This window comes from Bison bison, unplaced genomic scaffold (genome assembly GCF_000754665.1).
Source record: "Bison bison bison isolate TAMUID 2011002044 unplaced genomic scaffold, Bison_UMD1.0 scf7180017864525, whole genome shotgun sequence".
Lineage (NCBI taxonomy): Eukaryota > Metazoa > Chordata > Mammalia > Artiodactyla > Bovidae > Bison > Bison bison.
In genome coordinates, this window is record NW_011495076.1 from 905,366 (window position 1) to 930,321 (window position 24,956).

A 24,956-nucleotide genomic window follows, 5' to 3' on the forward strand; every position below is an offset into this window, starting at 1 on the left:
GTGGACTACACTACTTTCTACCGGTAAGTACAGTACTTTCAGGAATGGGCTTGGGTTACACACCAGAGATAGACTTGACTTGAAACAGAAACTGTCAAATCCCTTGGTGTACCAGGGCCCCCAAAGCATAGTCTAAATACCCCTACTTCTTTCTTGTCTTGAGACTGATCTCCTCTTGAATCAGTCTCACATTATGTCTCAAAGTAAGAAATTGTAGGGAGTACTTCAGAGTTATCTTCTATAAGTGATTGTTTTTGTGTCTGCAGGTTCATTGGGAAGCTAGGGACACCCTAGGGTTTTTCCAGGTGTTAGCCTGACTCTAAGATTGAGGAGTGCTTCCCAAATTCTGGCCTGAAATACAATTTTGTAGGGCAGAAGTGGGAATCTCAAATTGCTCTGGCTGCCTTTGGGTATTTCAGTGAGCTCGGTTATTCTAGGTTTGAGGAAGGGTTCATCAGGTCTTTCCCATGGTCTGGCCCCAAACAAATCTGCACACAGAAAATGAGGTGGCCAGATGAGAGTTCCTTGGATTTTAGCCAACTATGAGACTTTGTGTCCAGAGTTAGAGGAGTATAGAAACAGGGCTTAAGAGGTGGAGGAAGGAAGGTCTCTCAGTAAGACTGTGGGTTCCATAACCTTTTCTAATTCTGATTAACCCCTTTCCATACAAAGCAACTGGTTACAGAGGAGACTTGGCTTTGACATCCATGCTACAAGGTTGCATCTGTGAATGGATGAATTTGGCCTGGTTGTACTTCCATTTACTGCACGATTCCATGGGTTCAAGAGCTGTGACTATCTATAACTTTAACCACCACTGGGTGTGGGAGGAAACATGAGATGAACACAGCCTCAAAAGGCCTTGTTTAAGCGATTTGCCCATGCCTCTTAAAATGAGAAAACTCCTGTGGTCTGAAGCCACAGAGAAGTTATTTTTACTCTTTAATTGCCACCAGTTTCTTTCCCCTAGTTCTCATTAAATGTGATTTTTAAAAATTTATTTGATCTTTGGATGTAAAAGATAAAGGTCTATAAAGTCAGCTCAAAGTGTGGTGAAAAAGGACGATCCCTGTCATCACAAATTCCTGAACATGACTGCATCTGTCAAACCATTTGGCTCCAACTCGTGTATTTAGTTTCTTCAAGCCATTTTCTGGTTGTAATTTGAATTCTCTGGGTTCCCTTCTTTCTCCTCCCTAAACCACCCAATGGATTGACCTCACCCTTGTCTATTGAAATTGAAAGATCTTTAATGTTTTCTGGAGTTGGTTAAGCACCTGGATAGACAAACCAGGGTTCACTTTGAAACTAAATACCCATCACTTGAAAGTCTGATGGGAAGCAGTTGTTGTTTAGTTGCTAAGTCATATCTGACTCTTTTGTGACTCCATGGACTGTAGCCCGTCAGGCTCGTCTCTCCATTTAATTCTCCAGGCAAAGATACCAGAGTGGGTTGCCATTTCCTTCTCCAGGGGATCTTCTGGACCCAGGGATTGAATCCGTGTCTCCTGAATTGGCAGGTGGATTCTTTATCGCTGAGCCACCAGGGCAGCTTGAATAGGAAGCAATAGAGCACAGTAATTAAGAACTTTGTGGTCTCTCTGAGCTAAAAATCCAGCCCAACTTTACAAACTTAAAAAGTTATTTAAGCTCTCCAAACCTTGGTTTACTTATCTGGGAAATGCAGATGGTAAAAGAACCTACCTTGAAGAGCCATCGTTCAGATTCCGTGAGATGATGAACGTAAATACATCTGCTTAACCCAGTGCCCTGGAGTAATAAGTACTCTGTAATTGTTGGCTACTATCATATCTTCTATCATTAATTAAACGATTAGCCAGGGTTAAGGCCTCTTTTGGATGCTCTCCTAGCCCAGTCGTGGATTTGGATTGGACCCTTCTCTGTCTGAATTAGAATGGAAAGGCTATACTTCTCCCAGGACCCTAGCAGTCCACACCTTTGGTCTTCATCCCATTTCAAAGGAATGTGTTGAAAGCAAATATTGGAGAGCAGGCCTGTAGAGATTCATCCCTTTTTGCAAATTTCTATTTCTTTGCTCTTTGGTGATTTATTTTGTATTAAGATCCCTGGACTGTGAGCAGGAATATGATGAGCACCTTGGCAGCAGTCGTGAGAAATGACATTGATGTGAACAGAGAGAATGGGAACTGTTAGGTGGCCAGACAGATGCTTGCCTTCTGCTCTTGAAAGTCGCTACAACAGCTACAGTGGCACAGTAAGGGATGGGGGAGTCACTGTGTAAGGGGCTGGGTGCCTGAGTTTGGAGAGCTTTTGAGAATGCTCTCAGGATCTTTGTGTACTGAGGTTTGGAGGATAGAGCATGGTGGGAGGTGAGCTTATGTTCTACTGTGTGTGGTGTAGGGGCAGAGCCCCCTTCCAGGCCAGCCACTCCCTGGGAGAGGCAAGGGGAGCTCAGGAAGGCAGAGCTGGGCGATCCTGACTGTCACTCGCTTTGTTGAAGACCTCACTCTCCAACTGAGAGATTCACCTTCATGAATTTTCAAGTGAGGGTCACCAGTATTGGGTAGATCTTGGATTTCTTTCTTTCTTCCAAGCACAGATGTAGCAGGAGAAAGGAAAGAAACAGGGTCAACATGGAAAGAGAATTCTGTTCTCAAGTGATTTCCAGCAAAGACCAAACCTTAGGGAGCCTTTAAGAAGCAATGGACTAAGAAGGTATTGGGTGGTCCCAGGATGGGTGTAACCTTAACTCTGACACTTGCTAGCTGTGTGGTCCTGGTAGCTTGCTGAGCTTCAGATTCTTTGTCTGTAGACTAGACATGGCAGCAGCTACCTGGTGGTGCTCCTCCAAGGCCTGAGGTCAATGGGCAGTGCCATGTTGGCATGTGATAGACAGGCAGTCTTGGTCTTGGCACAGTATGCTTTATCCTGTGTACCTTCCTTTTTATGGAGAATCTTGCCCCTGCTCAGCCACTTACGTTTCTGATACTTGGTATCTTCTCCTGTTCTCATTGTGGAGAACAGATTAGATAGAGTCTCACTGATGTATCTGCAGAGCAATTAAAAAATGAAAAAATTCTCTTTTGTGACATTGAATGAAATATGGTAAGTTAAGATGCATTGTAAATGTTTAAAAAATTGTTTTTACCTTATCTAGAAAAACGTTTCAGATGAACCTATTTTCAGGGTAGAAATAGATGCAGACATAGAGAATAGATGTGGGTGGGAGAAGGGGAGTGTGGGACAAATTGGGAGATTAAGGTTGACATATATGCAAATGTAGTTCAGTTGCTAAGTCGTGTCTGACTTTTTGTGACCCCATGGACTGCAGCATGCCCATGCGTGAAATGGATAGCTAGTGGGAATCTGCTGTAAAGCACAGGAAGCTCACCTCAGTGCCCTGTGATGACTTGGGTGGGTGGGTTGGAGGTGGGGGAGGGAGGAAGGCTCATGAGGGAGGGAATATATGTATACACATAGCTGATTCACTTCATTGTACAGAAGAAACTAGCACAACATTGTAAAGCAATTATACTCCAGAAAAAGAGCATAATACGTGTTCATTGTATAATATATAAGTAACATGAAAAAGAATAAAGAAGAAAATAGCTATCACATGACATTCCACACATGTAAAATTTTTCCTGCCTATTTTATGTCATTGGTGGAATTTCTAAAATGAAGCTTAAAACACTGTCAATGTTCTGTGTGTTAAGTGCTGTGATCTTTTTTATGAGTCAATATAGGACTAGAGAGATATGTCTTGATGTCATGAAAGGTCCTATATATAAATTGTATATAAATTCGATTCCTTTCATTTTCTCCTTATCCTTCAAAGAAATATCTGTATTTTCCTCTAAGACAAAGAATAAAGTTGCATAATATACGAATGCAACCTTCCAAGTACCATTGTATTTGTTACGTAGAGAGGGAGAGGATACAGGAGGTATTTCTCTGAGGAAATTTTACCACTTTTGTCTTACCTTAATTATGTGGCAATGTCCATAGGGAGAATTCTATTATAAATATGAGATAGCTCTTCCTATAAGATCAAAATAACAATTCTGATTTCTCTGAGTTAGAGTTTACTTTTGAGATGTCTAGGACTTAGAACTCATTTTATTTTAGTCTTACCCAGTTCAAAAATTTTAATAGTAAACTGTCTATTGTCTAAAAACTCAAAAACTTTTGCAAATAAATAAGAGATGACTACATAGTAGCCAAGACTTTTTTTTTTCCCTCTTTTGGGAAACTTTGGTTTTGCTTATTTTTTCTTCACAAATTAGTTCCACCAATCGTGGCCTCATTTGGTATAAAAATGTAATATTCAAAGTCTTTGTGATCAGTGTGATTTGGTTTCATTAACCCATTGAATATATTTGGATGCAAAATAACTTAATCATGAATCACCTGAAAATTGAGTTGTCCTCCAGTTAGTTAATCTCCCTAACAAGTGTTTTGCATTAGCCTTCGATGGTGTGTTACCGAGACATTTCCGGTAGCAAGGGGGGTAGGTAGTATCCTGTGGAAGCATGCATGTGAAATCATTTCAATTATATCTGGATTCCAACATAGACTCCCCTGAGGAGAATATACTGTCTTTGTGTTTCTTCCCTCATCCTTTATTTTCACTTCCCTCCCCCAGACTCATGTTGCCTTCTCCATCTGTGTCTTGACTGCCAGCTGAGAAATCCAGGAGAAGTAGGCCGCCCCCAACCCCAGAGCCTCCCTGGAGGTCCTCAGCAGCCAGCACAGGGTCCACTGACCACCCTGACATAGACCAGGCTGATGAGCCCAGCCCTGGCAGCCCCAGGGAGAGATGGAAGCCAGGAGATGGGCTGGGCTGTGTGGGCCACTCTGGAGAGAGAGAGACCACCTCTACCTTGGGCTGGTGAAACTCTAGCAGTGGGCTTCTTCCCTAACTCGGGTCTGAATCTTGGATGAAGTAGTTGCAAGTGAGTATATAACCTGTCAGCAAAGTGGGCCTCTCCCGTCAGGGCAGGCCCACATTTCAGAGCAGCCAGGAAAACGAATGTGCACTGTCGCAAAGCCCAGGCATTTACAGACCACAGTTGTCTCACCACTGTCCCTTTCCTCACTCCCCTTCGTGGGGTATAATTCACTGGAGCGAAAGCTCTGTTCACTTGTTCGGTTTGGGAAAATGTCTGGGATCCCCAGTCTAGGAAATGTTCTTTTCATGCAGTGGTTTTTACATCTGTAAGGAGTTGAAGGAAGGCCAGAGGATTCACAGACATGTCCTTCCTGCTGAGCTCCTGGGAGGTAGGTGGTGGGAGTTTGTGCAGGAGAACGTTGGAACCCCGACAGCACCACAGTGTTGAAGATAATGGCGCCCGGGGACTGCCGGTGGCTTCCTTCCAGGGGAAGATCACAGCCTTTGTGGATGACCCACTTTGTGTTTTCCTATAAAGGAAACTCATCATTTATTATAAAACAAGAGGAGGGACCAGGCAAGGAATACAGACTTTATGTGTGTATGTCTGTTTGTATGAGAAAATTGTATAAGGCCAACTGCTATTCTATAATTCAAATCAAGCCAATCTTCCCTTGCTTCAAAGAAGAACATTCTTGGAACGTTTCTGTTTACAACTTTTAATGAGTTGTGTCAAATTGCCATTAGAACTAGGGTCCTAAATCAAATGAGATGTTCATTTTATAGTGTGATGTTCTAAACGTGCTTTTTCATGATTCCTTTGGCAAACTCAACTTTCAGGATGAGCAGCCACTCTGCATCTGTAATAAAGGTGACACCAGGTGGCAGTAGACTTCAGCCCTTAAAGTTCAACATGTTTTTCCTCCTCAGTAGCTCCTTTTTGTTTTGTTTTGTTTTGTTTTAAGAGTCAGTCCTAGGCTGCTCCCTCACTGTATCTAAACATATAATGCCAGTTCCTTCCTGTGTCCGTGTCTTTCCCCTGCCTGAGATGCCTTCATTCTGTACATTGATTTAAGCTGAAGGCACAGCTCACATCTCATCCTGGGCCTCTGTAAGTCTTCTTTGCTTTCGTAGAGATGCTGATTGTGTTTATCCTTATTTAGCACATATGCTGTGTTGTATTTGTTGCCGTTGTCTCGTGCCAGCGTTGGATTTTAGGTTCACTTGGTATTGGGGAATGTCTTTTCTACCCTTTCGTATTTCATCCAGCATCGCTCCTGGAAGATCTGCTTTGGGGAAAGTTTTCTTAGCTCCCTTCGTAGCCTCTCTGTCATCTTTATTCTCTCTAATCTCCTTGTGACTTCTACCCCCAGTGTCAACTTCATCTTAGGTCTTTATCCGCACGCTTGTTACACACTTACAGTCAGAATGTGCACACTGTTCTGTCTTTTCAGAGAATAGACTAGTCAGAGCCTCTGGTCCGCCTTTGATGCTGCAGAAACCATCTGCTCTTCTTACTGCATGAGTCGGTTACTGTGACTGCCAGGAGCATGCCTCTGAGTCAGAGAATCTACTTCTGCCTGCTCACAATTCACTTGTAAGCCACTTGGACCTACTGGATTCAATCTGTCCTTTCTGTCTATGGACGGATAGTATTTGTCCTTGCCATCTTCCTGTGTGGTATTTTGACCTATAGATATTTTTGCATTGACCTCTGCGACCATCTAATTCCATGGAGTCACGAACTAGCATTGACTTTTCTTGTCACAGTATGTGATGCTATTCATAGAAGCATCACAAGGAAGTTCTCCTGAGCCTTTTAGAATCCCAAGTTTTTATTGGAACTTGATCACCTACTGCCTGTGTAGCTGACCTTCTGTAGCCCCTCCCAGAGGTCATGCTAAAGCCTTAAGTCTCCAGCTCTTCTGGAGGTTGAAACTGTTATCAGGTGGCCCAAAGCCCCCAGCATAAAGCACATTATTAGAATCTCATAACCGAAAGTGTTAGTCCCCCAGTTGTGTTCAACTCTATGACCCCCTGGTCTGTAGCCCACCAGGCTCCTCTCTCCATGGAATTCTCCAGGCAAGAATACTGGAGTGGGTAGCCACTCTCTTCTCCAGGAGATCTTCCCGACTCAGAGATCAAACCTGGATCTTCTCCTTTGCAAGGCAGATTCTTTTTACCATCTGAGCCAGCAAGGAAGTCCCAAAAGGGCCCAGGAAAAAAAAAAAAAAAATCCCCTGTCAGGCAGAGCATTCCAGGGGCCTAGAGATTACTCTCCAGGAGCTAAAGGTCAAAGCCAGACCCTCTTTGGGCCAAGTTAATTCTTCACTACACAACCTGCCTGGCTAGAGGTTAATTTCAATTTGATTTTAATGTTAGCTTGGAGTTTATTTTCAGCATAAACTTCCTGGAATCCTGCAGTGTTTCTCCTCAGAAAATTACATTCTGGATTATAATTAGATGGGGCTTTTGAACACAGATTTGAATGAGTGTCACTGTAGCGGGTAAAACACTAATTATTTTGTAGCATCTCTGTTGGTTGCTTAGGGTACTTTGATGACTCCTCAATGAGCAGGAAGCCGTGTGGTTTAGCTTTATTATATTTTCATTATCAACAGATGTAAAGCCCTTTCTAGCCACAAGAGCAACATGAGTGGTGGCTGACATGAGGAATGTTTTCTTTATGTTACTGTTGAGCTAAGTGGGGCACTGAGAGGTGAGGGGATTCACTTCAGGGCCACCCATGAAACCTGAGCCGCCAGCCTGATGGGACACCTGGTCTTGGGTTTCTTTCTCAGAACTTAGCTGGAGCCAGTATGGCTGCTCTCAGAGTCTATTGTTGTCCACTCAAGGTTTTGAATATCCTGCTTCTGCCATGAACTTATAGAGGAGGATTTCATTAATCATTTAATTCACTTCTTTTGCAACTTTTGAGTGTGTATGTGCTGCGTGCCAGGGACTGCTGTAGGGACTGAACAAGAGATCCAAAGTCTATTCCTTCAGACAACTCATAATCTAGTGTGGACAGGCTAAATAATAAATAGGAAACAAGGTCATTGTCAACTGTGAGAAGAGGAATGGGGGAATTAGTTGTGATGTGATAAGGTGGGCTGAGGGCACCAACTTGGAATAAGGTAGACAGGAAAGTCTTCATGAGGAGTGCTCCTTTGAGTGGAGCCCACAGAGCATGGGAAGGACTGGGGAGAGGGCCTGTCATGGGCAGGGGAAGGGCAGGCCCCAGTGCGGGAAGAGTGTGGCCTGTCGAAGACTAGAAAGGAGGCTGTCAGTACTGGTGCCTTTAGAAAGTGATGGGTGTACTGCCAATAACTGCATGAGCTTGGAAGTAAATCCTCCCCCGGTCAAGGTTCAGATGAGATGTGTTTGTTGAACTTTATTGTTGAGCCTTTCCTGTTTTCCTCATTCAGTAAGTTTTCATTTTATTGCATTCTGCATGTAGTTTTGTAAGCTGATATAAATCCTTTTGGGAACGAGTTGAGGAATAAGTGACAGTGGCCAGGGGTAAGAGATCTAACAGCTCTGAATGTCTATTTTTTGTGTGAAATAGAGATAATATCACCAACAGATTGCTCATGGGGCTGGATAAGGTTTCTCTTGAAATGCCCAGATGGAAGCACAAAGGAATCCACTTCCCTTGACCGTGTCACTGTATCATAGCAGTCTAGTGGCATTCTGCCCTGATCTCTGAGGTTGCAGGTTGTTCCATGGAAAGTTAAAGTATGCGCTTGGATGCCAGAATGCCTCAGAACCAAGAAAACCTGGGCACGGGTGTCCTCAGAGATGGCCCTGTGCGGGCTGGCTTCCATCAGACCCCAGACAGATGGGTTGGGTCTTGGATATTTTGTGAGTCCAGCACTGTGAGTCAGTGAAGCCACAGGGACAGGATCAGATCTTGTGAAATCAGCCAGCATCCTGGAAGGGTTCTGGGCTTTGCAGAGGTAGCTCACTGGCTTCTGTGCTCTGGGAGCTCAGGGCTGTCCTGGGTTTGATGGTCATCCAGGATTCTTTGACGATTTCTCAATCAAGCTGGCAAAAATTACAGTCGATGGATAGTGTGCACATATGAAATAGGAGGGAGGCTCTTGCAATCCTGGATCCTCCTACACATTGTCCTGTATGGAAATATTATAGTCAATCTCAATTTTCTTCTGACCTGGCAAAGAAAAGGAGCAGTTAGCTTTCATACACAGGCTTTCACAGGAGCTGGTGTTTCAATCAGGGACCAAATATTCAGGAGTGTGTATGTGTTAAAAAAAAAAAAAAATAAGACTGTATGTGGGGCAGTTTTGTTAAGGAAGAAAATGCTGAATTATTATTTTTTTTAGTATCTACAGGTCTCTTTTCTAGACTAAAAGTCAATGATTCATGGCTAGGAATCAGTGAGATAATAAATTAAAACAGGTATATATTATCTATTGTGAACACACACACACACAGGTTATTTTATTATTAGGATTCATTGATTAAATAATTCAACAGGCGCTGTTCAAGGTGCTGGAGGTATGGCAGTGATTGAGATAAATGAGTCCTCTGGCTCACAGACTTTGCAGTGCCCGCTAGTGGGTGAGAAAGATGAGTAAACAGGAGTGTAGGTAGGAATGGATACATCTTTAATAGACGATGCATAGGATGCTATGGATATCTTCCAGGGGCATGGCTTCCTGGAGGAGGTGACTTTCTAAGCTGAAACCAAAAGCGTATGTAGGGATTAGCTGCACAAAAAGAATAGGGGTTTGGCGAAGAGCACAGAGGAAAAGATTCCAGCCATGGAAGACTGTGTGTTCAAAGACACAAAAGCCAGCGAGAGCCTGGCATAGGCAGCAAACAGGTGTTCAATGGGGCAGTGTCATAAACTGAGAAGGGTATGGACTGTGGGTCAGGAGGCAAGGCCACAAGCAGATCATTACCGTTTATGCCCCAGCATTCGTAAGACATGAAGGGGGCACACTGTGCTGTCTTTCAGCCATGACTTGGGAGCAGCTTATATTGGGCATTGGTTCAGTAAAGTTGAAGATTTATCATTTATTCATCATTCATTTACTTCTCACTTTGTATTCATCGACTGTGTAGCCACCAACTGCGTAGACTGTGTATGCCTTAGGTCATAGTTCTCAAACTTTGGCAGGCATCAGAATCATTTAGACAGCTAGATTAGACATTTAGACATTTAGACATTTAGATCTGGTGGGTCTAGGACAAGGGCTGAGAATGTACATTTGTAACAAGTTCCCAAGTGATGCTGGGACTCTGGGATCACACCTGGAGAACCTTAGCTTGAGGTGGAGAAATTAAAACTGCTTCCAGGTGTTTGTGCATCCCCAAGGGACTCAGTTCTTTGAGCCTTGGTCTACTCCAAGACCTTTTTATGGCTGACGGGGCTGATCTCTCCTTGTCCTATATAGTCAGGCTCCACACATTAGAGATGGGAACACAGAGTGGGTTCATGGGAAAGGGATTAGGAGCTAAGCACATGCCCGCCTAGGCTAAAGTGGTCATTGGAGCTCAGTGGCATTTTTTTTGGTGGGAGAGGTTTAAAGTTCAGGCACCAAATGGAATACTGCTCAGCCATAAAAAAAGAATGAAATTTTGCCATTTTCAGCAGCAACATGGATAAACTTGCAAGATATTATCCGGAGTGAAATAAACCAGCAAAGAGAAACACTGCATGATAACACTTACATATGAAATCTAAAAATGCAGCAAACTAATGATCATAACAAAAAAAGCAGACTCATAGAGAACAAACTAGTAGTTACCCATGGGGAAAGGGAAGGTAGACGGGGCAATATAGGTGGTTAAGAGATACAAAGTATTAGAAATACAATGAACTACAAGGATATATTATACAACACAGGGAATATAGCCAATACTTTATAATCACTATAAATGGAGTATAACCTTTAAAACTGTGAATTACTGTGCTGCATACCTGTAACTTAGATAACACTGTACATCAACTATACTTCAATTTTAAAAAATGGAAAAAAAAATACAAGCACCAAACTAAACCTTTTACTATCTTGTTTTATAAATAAAAAGGCCCTGGTGTTACTGCTTCCTTATTTGAAAGGCCAAGCCCAGCAGAAGTGCTGAACTTTTGGCTGGGCCATTTGTTAATTAAAATACAGAATTCTCCTGGCCACTGAAATAACATTTCACAGAGCACCCAGTCCTGGGAACCACCTTGGTCACTTTGGGATGAATGACCCAGTGCCCAGCAAGTGCCCTCCCTGGAGAGAAAGCTGGACACAGTGCAGCTCTGTTGCTGAACCGGGTTGGAGCCAGTGTTCCCTGGCAGAGACAGAGCAGACCAAATCCTCCCTTCCCCAGCACAAAGCACAGACAGGCCTGCAACTGGGAGCCAGGCGGGTGAGCCCAGGGATGGCCGACAGGATATATCTGTAAAAATCTGCTTCCTTTTTCCTGGCTTCAGGCGTGAAAAGAACCTGGTCAGTGGGCACAGAGTGTAGAGAAATAAATACTTTACAAGGAAAGGGGGAAATCTGGTGACGATACTGGAATTAATAATTCTTTTAACATGAAAGAGCTTTTCTCTGTGATCTTTACTGTCTTACCTAGGGTTTGGAGTTTAAACAGAGCAAGAGGGTGAGCTGGTTTCTTCATTGTATCCCAAGCAACTGGCCCATGTGTGAGCACAAAGGTAGGAGGCATCTGAGTTGCCCAAAGAATATGGGCCAGAAGACCTTTCAAAACCCCTGAAAGCTTTTCCATACAAATAAGCAACCAGGAAATTGGAGTCTTCATTTTGTCTTTGTGATCAAAGCCAGAGAGGAAAGATATTAAGCAGATACTGACCCGAAGTTTTGTGGCCACCGTTAGGATTTATTGACTGAATAGCAAATAAGGACTGTGGGAAAGCCGAGGTTGGTGTTTACTTGAAGGGAAGAAAAGATTTGGATTCAGAGGCTGGAAACAGAAGCCTGCCCTACTACGGACATGAGTCCATGGGCTTTGGTAATAGGAGGTAACAACACATTTACAGCATTGATTGACATGCATTACATGCCTGGAACTCCAGGACACCTAATAATATATGACAGTGTTAATAATAATGGGCAATGAATGCCATGAGATGAGGAGTAGTGACAGCTTACGTTTGCATGCTGTGTACCTACCAGGTGGCAGCTGAGGGCTCTCCCTGCATTTAGTGTTGCATTTGTGTGCATGAGCAACACGAGCTTAAAGGAGGTAAGGATATCACCCAAGGTCACCAGGCAAGAAGGAGGCAGAGCCAGAATTTGAGAACAAATATGTTTGACACAGATATTGTATTTTTGATCATTGCCACCATAATCTGGTAATAACTCCTCCTCCTAGCCCATCCCTGACCCGATTGTCTCCATTTTCTAATACTCAGTTTTTGCAAAAGCTTCATATACTGCTATTTTTTTTCTTTTTGAAGGATTTTTTTTTTCTTTAAAAAAATTTTCCTTTCTTTTGAGCAAAATTCTCTGCTCAGGTTTTGTAAGTTTTGTGCTGGCTCAATTTTAAATACAGCAATTTCATCCTCATGGTCTTTTAAAAAGAAATGTTTGAATTTCAAAATAGTGGCCATTTTCTACTCATATTTTATTTTATTTTATTTTTTACTGATCCACAGTATTAATTCTAGAGGTAAGAATGCCTGATTCTACTTGAAAGGCTGAGTTCATTATGGAACTGGGATCCTTGATTCTAATGCTGTGTGCCTAAAAAGTATTTCCTTCTTTTTCATCTTCTTTTCCTTCTCTTTGGTTATAAAGACGGTTTAGAAACAGTTTCTGAAGAAAGAAACTGATTTTTATTTCACATCTTGCTTGAGATGTTTCGATTGATGTGTTACTAGTAACTCAGTGCTTCTTGACTTTTGGGAGATTACCATCCTTTTTGAGGTTCTGATGAAAGTTAAGGGCCTCCTGTCTGAAAAATACACTCATACGTGTGCATACAACAGGGAATTCTCTGCCTGGTATCAGTGGACCCTTCCTTCAGAAATCCTGCCTCCTTCCTCCCTCCCTCTCCCTTCCAGTCTTAAATAAATACTCTTTGAACCTTGTTAAATGTTAGGAACTCTGTTGTGTTAGGATTACAGTGGTGAATGAAACGGACATGGTTTCTGTCTTCAGGAAGATAGTAAACCAGCATCCCTACATAAACACGCTATGATGTGTGTGTACTTGAAGGACAACTTTGGTGTATCAGATCATTTAATGGGTGGGTCAGATCCTGTAGGTGTGCATATAGGGGAAGGGGGTGGCAGATTGGTGGTGGATTGGAGAAGAAACTGCTGCTAAGTCGCTTCAGTCGTGTCCGACTTTGTGTGACCCCATAGATGGCAGCCCACCAGGCTCCCCTGTCCCTGGGATTCTCCAGGCAAGAACACCCGAGTGAGTGGCCATTTCCGTCTCCAATGCATGAAAGTGAAAAGTGAAAGTGAAGTCACTCGGTCGTGTCTGACTCTTAGCGACCCCATGGACTGCAGCCTACCAGGCTCCTCCGTCCATGGGATTTTCCAGGCAAGAGTACTGGAGTGGGTTGCCATTGCCTTCTTTGGGAGAAGAAACTACACTTATGCAAATATATATATATATATTTTTTTTTTTTTCAAACAAAGGAGTTCACGTAGCTGTGCTGTGGGACATCTGTAATGTAATTTGACTCCAATATGTAATAAATGTGTGTACTCATAGAGGGCTGAAGGGCACACCATCACACTTCTGCAAAAGACATTTTCACCTATTAGTCCCCTAATAGCTGGTCCCCTGTTAGTCACTGGTATTGTTCTTTATTATCTATATCAGATGGAAAGTCTCCCAACAGAATTTTTGAAGTGGCTGATGATGCAGAGATAGAGCAAGGTAGTTGTCCAGCTAATCAGTGAAATAGTTCATGTTTATGAATTGTAAGGTTGTTCATGCTGGCTTCCTTCTTGGTCTTTAAGGGGTCTTAACAGATGTTGGGCCACAAGATGCCATTGAGGGGCAAGCCCTGGGCACCAGCCCTGCTTAGACTTTTGACCTGTTTAAGAGACATAGTTCACTCCCCCCACACTCATTCCTCTCCATCTCGATTCCTACACTGTCTATGGTTACTGATAATAGTGACTGATGCCCTGCTTTCCTGGGCCATCTAATCACCCACTTTGTTCCATCTTCTGTCCTTTCCTTGATTTGAGCACCACCCATAGCGTTGGGTAAGAGGCCCTCCCCACATGAGTCTCAGGCCCAGAGCACCCCTCAGGATATAGATAGTCCTAACTCTGGGAGTCCCATGTACTAATGTGGTAATATAATTTCTCTCTGCATTTTAATGGATCCTCTATTTTCTAAGTTTAGCTGTAGCATGTACTTTTACTCACCTTGGATTAACTAGATTTTTTTCCGTTGCATAACAATAAAGAAGACCCTAAGTAACCTATTAAATAGCAGCATGTTTAATTTGTAAAAATGAGTATTGATCAACTCATGTAACTAAGAAACTGGGAGAAAGTTTCCCTTCACTAGTGGCTCTATCCCAGACTTAAATGAGGCCCCCAGGATTTGTGCTCTCTCCAACTCCTAACATAGATCTTCTATGTTGAAACACAGACTCCTCCTCTCCAAATTCTTCTTGGTCATGGCTTTAGACAAATTATGCAGGCAGAGGAGAGTATTTTGTCTCCAAAACCCAAGCAAGTCTTATGTACTTCCTCCATTCAGATCGGGTCTTATGTGCTCATCTTGTGTCTAAGTCAATCACCGCAGTTTGGGAAAACAGAATGAGTTGATTACTTTCCATGAGTGGTTCTCAAGCTTCTGCAGTCATGGCTCACCTGGAGAACCTGTCAAAACACAGATCACTGACCCCCACACCCAGGGTTTCTGATTCAGCAGGTCTGAGGTGGGATATGAGAATTTCTAATAAGTTCACAGGTGGTGGCTGATGTTGCTGGTCTGAGGACCAGCTTTCAGAATCACTGGTTTAGACCAATCAAGGCCACATCACAGAGACAGAGTGGAAGAAAAATGATCTCCCAACATTATTCCAGCTGCCCTTTTACCTGAAGAGGGGAGCGTGGATGTTTTCATTTCTTCCCTCTCTAGAGAACTTGCACCCAGGTGGTGCTAATGGTAAAGAATCCACCTGCCAATGCAGGAAACTCAAGAGATGTGGGAGATGTGGGTTCGATCCCTGGGTTGGGAAGATCCCCTGGAGGAGGAAATGGCAACCCTCTCCAGTATTCTTGCCTGGAGAATCCCATGGACAGAGGAGCCTGGCGGACCACAGTCCATGGGGTCGCAAAGAGTCAGACACAACTGAACGACTGAGCACTAGAGTATTTGCTGTGATTGTATTTAATGGCAGCTCCTACCAGTATGTGGGAGGAACTTCTCTATCAGGTTCTTTGTTATCAGGCTCAGGGAATGCAGCTGGGATCAAGACAAAGTCATTACTCTCATAACTCTCCTGGAGGTGTGGTGAGGACCATATCCATAAGTAAATACACATATTATGTTAGATGCGATTTCATGTGCTACAGAGAAAGAGAGCAGGGAAGGAGATAGAGGATGATGCTGGGGTCTGAGGTCTGTTCACATATCACAGTCAGGGAAGAAGACCCTTTGGATAGGATATGATTTGAGCTAAAACCTGAAGGAAGAGAGAGCATGAGGTCTGTTCAACTTAGGAAAAAATATGCTTTACAGGCAGAGTACAAAGAACACGGACAGCTTGGGAAATATCAAAAGGTCACTGTATCTGGGGCAGAAGATAGCAAGGAGAAGAGGGCATCAGAGAAGGTGGAGAAACACAGGGCTTTTCAGGCTGAAGGAAGGGCCTTGAGTTTTGCTGGGAGAAAGAGGAGAAACCTGTCATTCTGGTTTCTCAAATCTGGTTTCTCCCCAAATCTGGGACTGGGGCTTTGAAATGTGATGGAACCAGTGTGGGTGTAAGAGGATGAACTGTGCCCCAAAATTCAGTTAGTGTCCAGCTATTGAAAAGCCAGCATGGGGCTCTGAATGGACCTGGCATTTTTGCTCCCTACCTTAAGTAGTTCCCGTAACCATATGTTTTGAAACTTGTTCTTCTACAGAGGAGAGGCCACATCACCCCTCTGTCTTCTGGTCACTGCCTCTTGATCCTCAGTCTGGATTTTTTTTTCTAGTTCAGTCTAATGTAAGACTGTTTTCTTCCAAATTTAAACTCTGAGCGATTCCCCTGGCATCATATAAGCTTGAAACTCAGGTGTTTCTCTCACTCCTCCTTAAGGCAAAGGGGAAAAGGGATTGCTGTTGAATTTTGCTTGGGAAAGCATTTTGGAAGCACATTGATTTTTAAAATCAATGTGCTTCCCCTCTAAGAAAAGGAGGAAAATGAAAAAGGAGGTCTGATTAAAATACAGGTGTAGCTGCAGGGTGACATGTTCACAGGTCTACAGGGCTGCTGGGGAGGGATCCCTCTTGGGACCTTCAACAGAGTGAGTCATGCAGTAACTCAAGCAGTACATATATGCAGAGTGCCAGAGAGTCTCGAGGGCAAGCCGGTTCAGGCGCGGTCACCTCAGCCTGACGCTGCAGTGCTGGGGCCAACAGTGACGCCTGGCATATCTGTCCGGTGCCCAGAAATGCTTAGAGACTCTGTTGTTTATACAGTTGAGCTCATACTCCTGACTATGGCCATCAGAATGGGCGTATTATGTTTCTGTGAGGTTTGCTCATTTTTACCTACATTTTACTCCAGCCAGTTCGGCAGCCCCTGAATGCAGTTGATCCTTTCCCGTGAATGTGCCTTGTCTATGTGTGATGTCGTTTGCTGGGACTGTCCCTTCCTGTTTCTCCCTGTTCCAGCCCAGTTTAAGGACCGTTTATTTTGAAAGCCTTTCTCCAGTGAAAAAAATACATTTCCCCCTTCACCCACCCACCCATCTCTCTCTCTGTCTCTCTTGCTTCAGTTCCATTTTATGCACTAATTCCATTTGGCCCTGGATATATTACTATCGCTCCTCTCCTCGATAGCTCCCCTCAAGAGATAGACACTCTTGAGGAAGAGGCCATTTGTCATTCACGTGTATGTCCCTCCCCCACACCAGCACATCCCAGCATATGCCGGAGGGAATCCGAGGAAATGCTCAAGAAATGTGCAGTGAGTGCACTGAACCGAATCCTGGCCTGGCTGAGTGATGGTGACTGTGGGGCATTTCAATCCTGGGACTTGTCAAGGAGCTTCCTTTGGTTTTTTGTTGTTGTTGCTGTTTTGTTTGTTTTATTTTTGTTTTTGCTATATTTATATAATCTCTCTCTTTTTTTCCCTGAGAACACCTGGATCACAGTTTTCTGAGCTCAGGGTTACTTTCTCGTTTTTTCTAGAAATTTGTAGAGCCACCTGTGAGAAAGAGAAATGTGATTCATTCCAACCAACGGTCTACCTCTCGAGTTGAAATATGAGGGTGTAGTGGTGGTTGGGGCGGCCAGCATGAGCTCAGACACTCTGCTCATGGATAAGGTCGCCCTGCCTCCCATGGCAAACTCATCTTCCTTCTGTTGGCCCGCTGCCCAGATGGGAGAAAGGACATGACACATCACCGTCATGGATCTCCCACCTGGCAAATCCGTGTAAGGTGTGTTCAGAAACACATTTCAGCTTAGAAGTGGGGAGTGGAGAGGGCTGACTTGTATTGAATACATGTTTTCAGGACTGTAGCATTCCCAGAGATGTTCCTGGCTGGATACATGTGGCTTATTTACTTACTTTTGTTTAATGATCTTCTGGATTTATTTGAATTAGGAGTTGCCTCCTACCTAGAAGTGATTGGCTAGGAATGTGTACCTGGTGTGACGGTGGGAGGTCCATGGTCTTCTCGGGGGAGGAGGGAGGAGAGTGATGCAGCATGCCTTCTTGCCCTGTGTTCTTGGCTCTTTACGAGTGCATTAGGTAGCGTCATGTGGCTCCTAACTGCTTGTCCTCTGTGACTGTCATCTCATAGACGAATTACAGTTTGAGGCATGTTGAGCACAATTGTGCTGTCAGGGCCATCATGTTGTGTGAATTCTGAACACACTCCCATCCATCTGTGGAGGCTGGCAACAGACGGTGAGCGTGCCGCTGGAATAATGCACGCCTTCTTGTCCTGATCTGGACTTGCTTAAGAGAGGGCTAAGAAGACAGGTTCAATTTGGATTTTGCTCTTCTTCTCTATAGATGGCATTGGAAGAAAACTAAAAGCACCTGAGGAACTGTCAGAGTGGATCTTATTTATGCTTATAAACCAAGCTCACCATAGAGGACCAATCAGCAATGTCTGCATTCAGCAGTGATGAGAGCAGTTTGATCTTTGACTCATGAGTCAAGTTATTTTTCCAGTGGAAGATGAAATCGTTTTTGTTATGTGGATTCCTCAGTGAGGATGAAGCTAGTCCTTTTTGATTTACAGCCTATGAGGCAATTTAATGTACAAAGGGAATATTTGCTTCACAATTATATATAAGAAAGGTGGCCGTGTCCTTTCTAAAGGGTCCATTTGCCCTAAAAGCAGTGGATGGACTGGTTTCCACGTGAGCTGACGATACTATTTCATTCACGCTGACTTTGCCCTTAAGCCAAAGGAGTCTTGAGAGGGTTCTCATTGCTGCACTTTGATGGATTAGGAGAGCAGAGGGATCAGGTTGCAGACCTGTTTTTCCAAGGTGGCCAGTCTGTGAGAGTTAAGTAAGCATTGAGTTGCTATTCAGGCTTCAGTGTCTCAGCTTCCAAGTCTGTCTTCCATTCAGTATTGTTGGTTCTTATCAATATAATACCCATATAGACCTGACCACAGGTGCTGTAACACTACATATGCAAAGCTTATGCCAAGCAGGGGCTTATTTCAAGCCCCTTGAAGGGGAGCCTGCATTTCCTGTGCGCTTTTGTTGGTTCATATTTTTATTAGGAAAGGCCTTAAGCATTTTCTGCCTGAATCCTGTAGGCATGCGTGCTTGTGTAGTACTAAGTTGCTTCCGTTGTGTCCAACTCTTTGCGAACTTATGGATTGTAGCCCGCCAGGCTCTTCTGTCCATGGGCTTCTCCAGGCAATAATACTGGAGTGGGTTGCCATGCCCTCCTCCAGGGAATCTTCCCAATCCAGAGATCGAACCCATGTCTCGTATGTCTCCTACACTGGCAGATGGGTTCTTTACCACTAGAGCTATTTACATATAATTGACACTATCCTGCCTTTCACACCCAGTTACCAACTCTACTGACTTATTCTAAGAAATTATGTACATTTCACTTCTGTGCATTTGCTGGTACTATGATCGGATAAATGCCCTGAGCATTCCTAGTCTGTGAAATGGGATGAATAAGAGCTGCATTCAGGGTGGTTGTTAGATCTCAGGGAGTCATGAATGTCCAGCATCTAGGCACAGTGCTCACGTGGGGACAGGGCTTGGCCAGCACTGCTTTTCTCCTCTCTCTGCCTTTCTCACTCACATATATAGTCTAAGGCTCTCATCCTCACGAGCTTTCACTACAGTCATGGACCCCTTAACCTGTCCCCTTTGCTAGAGTGGCTTACTTGAAGGACCGCATCCCAACTCTTTAGCTTGGCATCCAAAATTTGCCCCAGTCTCTACCTTTTCAAATAAATACTTCATTTTCTAAACTATCTGGTCCAGCCAGACAGATAGACTCTGAGTGGGTCATGCTATGTTGTGCCTCTGGCCCTTTGCCTGGAATCTTCTTCCCCATCCCTCCATATCCTACCCATCTTTCCATATTTGGCTAAAGTATCGTGACTTTTGTACATATTTTCTCTCTACCAAAAACGCATGATTTTTTCTTTCTTTCTGAACTCCTACATGAATTGACCACTCCATTGCTTTGCCTGTTAAGCAGCCTCCCTAGCTTCTTGTTGTGGTCATTAGTCGGCATTTAGATCCTCTGTTGCTGTAACGTCCTTTCTTCAGCTTCTTTCCCATCACCTCAACTAGAGGGTGTAAGTGTCACAAAACTGAAGACTATATCACATTTAAATTTCACATGTCCTAGAGTGATGTTCCTTGTATTAGAGGCTCCCAGTAGTTGATTTGATGATTCGTCATGATTAGAACAAATGTCTTCTTCATAGAATTCTTTGTTTTTAGCATATGCAAGCTGTCCATGTGGCAACTCAATGCACAGCATCTTAATCTCGATTGGGACGTGCCGATTTGCATCCCCTTAATAACTGTGCAGCATTCTCAAATTAATTTGTCACTGTATCCTCTGGACATTAGAATGCTGATTCTCTCAAACTTTATAATTTCTGCCAAACCTGTGAGCATGGCTCTGACTGACATCCTCCAGAGACTAAACTGGAACAGAGGCAACTGAACTAAGTAAGCCATTTGGAGTGTTATGTAATTTGGACTTAGATTTAGGTTTTTTCGGAAGTAGAATAGATATATGACACCAACTCAGGCCCAGGTGTTTTTTGCCTCTCTTCTGTGTTCTGGTCTTTCAAAAATAAATCTAGGGCAGATGTCTATGTTTTAGGATTGTTTTTCCAATGGGGCTTCTTTTCATTTTATGTCATATCAAGCTCCTTTTCTGGTGGAAGCTCTGTGACATACAAGGTTCAATGATCTAATATGAGGCTGTATACTTTGGGTTCTTTGGTGTGTTGAGTTTTGGTTTAAGGGCTAAAAGTGAGGGTTTATTTTCTAACCTCTTGGGTTTTGAAACTCATCTATTAAGTACATATGCTATTCATATCTACCTCATAAGGTTTTTGTAACTGTTACATGAGATAATATATTTAAAGTTCTTAGTACCAAGTCTGTGATATTGTAAATGCTCAACAAATGTTTGTAATTTAAGAAAACGCTATATATTCATCTACCAATGTAGTGATAGGGAATATCAGAACAAAACAGAAATCCTTTTCAGATCATGAGCCTGGCTTTGCAAGATTGCATAGAGATGTAAAAATCACAATGAAAGGATTATGCTCATTCCATAAATCTGTTTATTAACAGTGATTTTGACAGGTAAGTGAAGAATATCCTTCTTTCCATACACTGATTCCTGGGATATTGGACCTAGAGGAAGGTTGCACATTTTTGGCTTTTCCAGTGTATGAGCTGGCTTATTAGAAGTGGTTTTGCATCATAATCTTGGAATAACCAAGGAGGTGTTTGGGACCAGTGGAGAGCACTGTCCTGAACTGTTCCCTGAATGTGAAGCCAATGTATTCCTGCAGTTACCAGCTGCCAGCTGAGATCACACCAGAGGTCTCAGTTTCCACGTGGATTTTCTTTTACTATCTTCTTTAGGTCACCAATCCTCAGAATGCTAAAGAGTATCATTTATGTCAAGTGATGTATGAAAACATGTGGAGTGTATGTTGGCTACTCACTCCCTCACTTGAGAACAGGTATTCCATGTCCTCCAGTTTCCCTCTAGGGCTTCTCTATAACCTTGAGCGGGGATCTTGAGTATGAGAATAAAGGAGAGGGCTTTTCTGACTACACTGTTTCTATCTGTAATTTTTAAAGTATCTACACAGGACACATGAAGTTTAGAGCTATCTCCTGGGTTAGAATAAGAAAAAGACCCTGACAATCCCCTTGTATTTTTAAATGTTCCTAAATGTTAGATTATCCCTTGAGTATTAAATAGTTCTAATTCTCATCCCAATGTGGGTTTACCTGGTGGCCTTAGTCTTAGATTAAGCCTAAAGTATGTCTTGCAAGACAGTGGGTAGTCTTGGGAGAGGTTGGCATGTGATTTTCAAATGGATTGATTTGTCAGTCATGGTTCTCCAAAGAAACAGAACCAATAGGATGAAAATCCCATGGACAGAGGAGCCTGGTAGGCTGCAGTCTATGGGGTCGCTAAGAGTCGGACATGACTGAGTGACTTCACTTTCACTTTTCACTTTCATGCATTGGAGAAGGAAATGGCAAGCCACTCCAGTATTCTTGCTTGGAGAATCCCAGGGATGGCGGAGCCTGTTGGGCTGCCATCTATGGGGTCGCACAGAGTCGGACATGACTAAAGTGACTTAGCAGCAGCAGGATATATAAAGAGAGTTACTATAAGCAGTTGGCTCATGATTCATATATAGGCTTTCTAAGTGGAACAGTGGTAAAGAATCTGCCTGCCAATGCAAGAGACATAAGAGACGTGGGTTCGATCCCTGTGTTGGGAAGATCTCCTGGAGAAAGAAATAACAACCCACTCCAGTATTCTTGCCTGGTAAATCCCATGGACAGAGGAGCTGTCAGGCTATAGTCCATGGGGTTGTGAAGAGTCAGACATGACTGAGCACGCATGCATACACTTGATTATGAAAGCTGAGAAGTCCCAAATTCTGCCAGGTGAGTTAACAAGTTGGAGACTCAGGAGAGCTAATAATGTAGTTTCAATCTGAAGGCCAGCAGGCTTACAAGACCCAGGAAGGGCTGATGTTTCAATTCAAGTCTAAAGGCAGGACAAAGCAGTGTCCCAGTTTGAAGGCAGTGAGGAAGAATTCTTCCTTTCTCAAGGGAGGGTCAGCCTTTTTGTTCTATTCAGCTCTTCAGCTGATTGGATGGGCCCACCTACATTAGGGAAGGCAACTTGCTTTACTTAGCCTATTAGTTTAAATATTAATATCATCCAAAAATACCCTCACAGAGACACCCAACATAATGTCTGACTAAATATCTGGGTATCCCATGGCCCAGTTGAGTTGACATGTAAAATTAACCGTCATAATTGGAATGTGGACTTCTTTGATTCAGTTCTCCAGGCCCTCCAACAGGTGTCCTATTAATTTGTCATTCCTTCGCAGGTTTCCTGGCTGATATAATATGTAAATAGTAAAGAGACTTCAGCTTGGAAAGTAGTTACTGAGTTTCCACTATATGTGGGTGCTAGTTAGGCTTTGGTGGGAGACAGGGATGGGCTAGTTATGATTTCTGTCTCAAGATTAAAACTTCCTCCATGCCAAGATACCTGCTGCCAACCTAGTTTTAGAAATTCATTTTCCTTAATCGACTTGAGCCTGGAGTGTGTCAGCACTTAGAAGATTTCTTTGAAAACTTGATTTTCTCAAGTGAGTTTCACCAGTTCCAATGGGTTGGTTCCTTTCCACTTGCTCTAAGCTTCTTTTTCATCTTTGCAAAATGAAGAAGCTGCTTTTTATCCTTCTGGGTTTTTAGGGCTATGCTGACAGTTGCTGTACAGGGAGAGGGAAAATGCCATGCAAGGAAAACCCTCGCTGCCCCACAAGCCTTTCAAATGAAATCATTCTTCTGATGAGATTTTTAAAGGAGCAACCTGAGTTTGAACCATGTATCAAGGTTTCCACTGGCTCTCATATGCGGTGGCCTTTGCTGGCTGTGTATCCACTGGCCCCGCTTTGTAGTTTGCATTTTTATCATCTTTGGTCTTCTCGTGGGCAGAGGACACCTGGCTTTATGAGTACCAAGGTCTTACTACTTCAAATTGTGAATCCCAGGCCAGTTTGTTCCAACGATTTCCCTGCAGTCCACTCCTTCCTCACCTTCCTTCCCTACTCTCTCAATGTCTGTATTTACTGGGGGTGAGGGTGTGGAGCTGCAGAGAGAAGGAAAGTGGATGCACAGGTTAGCATTTGCTTCCTGTTCCTTGTGATTAGTGTAGCGCTGGGGGTTAGTGCCAGATTGCAAAGCCTCTGGAGGGTTCAGGAAAGGATGTAGTGATGAGAACAACAGCTGGCCTGCTGGTCTGGAAATCACAGAAGCAGTATGTTTGTCACTTTCCTCATCCCTGTTGTATGTGCTTTCAGGCTTTATATACTGTATGTTCCTGTGATATTTAGAAGAATGTGTTCCAGTGAATCTAGGGGGGAAAGATTTAGTTGTGTCCTGTGGAGACCCTGGACGGAGCTGCATCTGGGAAGGGAGTTTCCTATGGGAGCCAAAAGTGCTGACCTCAAACTCTAAAGCTGTTCTTCCTAATCTAGATCAGATTGCTTTTTAATTAATGCATTTATAATTTGAAGTGAGAAATGAATCCAGACTGAATAATCAGATAGGAGTGTGAAGATACAGGAGTAGAATGACTAACATTAATCTTAGGGTTAGTGAGATGATAATAAAACTCCAGGTATAGGAGAGACTTACAAGGACTCAGTGTGAAAGATAAAGATTGCTTTTACTCTTAAAATGTTTCCAAGGGAAAGAATCTTTCTGGTTCACTGGTTTCTTTTAAGGGTAATGGCTGAACCTGCTTTTCGAGCACAGCAGAGAGAGTAAAGGCTAGGATTGCCATAAGAAAAATTGATGCTTAAATTAGTTTTCAGTGACATGGTCCTGTTAGCAACTCCTTGGAAAAATTATTGAGGAGAGACAGCTTTTTATTATTTTTTGCTTAAGCTTTTATGGGATCTCCTGCTGTTTCATAGAATTTCAAATGGGAAATCAGAGACTCAATAGCACAATCTTTTGATTCTAGATTATTAGCAGAAGTTTTGTATGAGCTGTACTAAGGTTTTACTTAGCCATGGCCCCACATCAACCCTTTTTGTTCAGATTGTCCCCCAGTTACCTTTTCATGAATATGGATTGTCTGCACAATCAATCAGATAGAATTTGCTGTTGATCCAGCTGATTTGTACAGACTTTGTTGATTGGCTGAGGTCTGAATGTTTCAGTCATTTGGAGGTAGTTGGGTGGTCTGCTGAAAATAAACCTCATTTGGGAATAATAAGGTGGAGTAAATCTGGATCCAAGACTGTGGTTTGGATCTCAGCTGGCATTGGACTATGATAAATAATTCCTTGGTAATCCGTGTGAATCTCACAGGCTAAGACCCCTTTCAACTCTCTGAAGAAAAAACAATTTAAGGCAAAATTATGGTCTGTGGGACTTGCTGTCAATTCTGAAATGAACCTAAAAGAAGCAATCTTGTATTATCTAAATGGTTGCTGAAGAATGGATATGACTGTTTTTTAATAGAATTTATAGAAGCTTTTGTATATATTTTACCTTTAACTCTTAGGGAAGTTTTAAAGATTTATAAAATTCTTTTTAGCAAGCTAAAATTCAAACAAAGTATGCTTCAAAAATGTATTACATGGATACCACGACTGCTGCAGGAG

The 24,956-nt window shown here is 43.0% G+C and overlaps 1 protein-coding gene across 1 annotated transcript in view; it reads left to right on the forward strand.

The window, feature by feature from the left end:
• The window catches only part of BMPER (BMP binding endothelial regulator), a 252,908-nt gene that overhangs the window by 183,402 nt on the left and 44,550 nt on the right, over window positions 1-24,956 (forward strand). Inside the window, exon 14 of the mRNA XM_010831140.1 lies at window positions 1-23. Within this exon, the coding sequence (XP_010829442.1) occupies window positions 1-23 (23 nt within the window). The remainder of the gene's footprint in view (window positions 24-24,956) is intronic.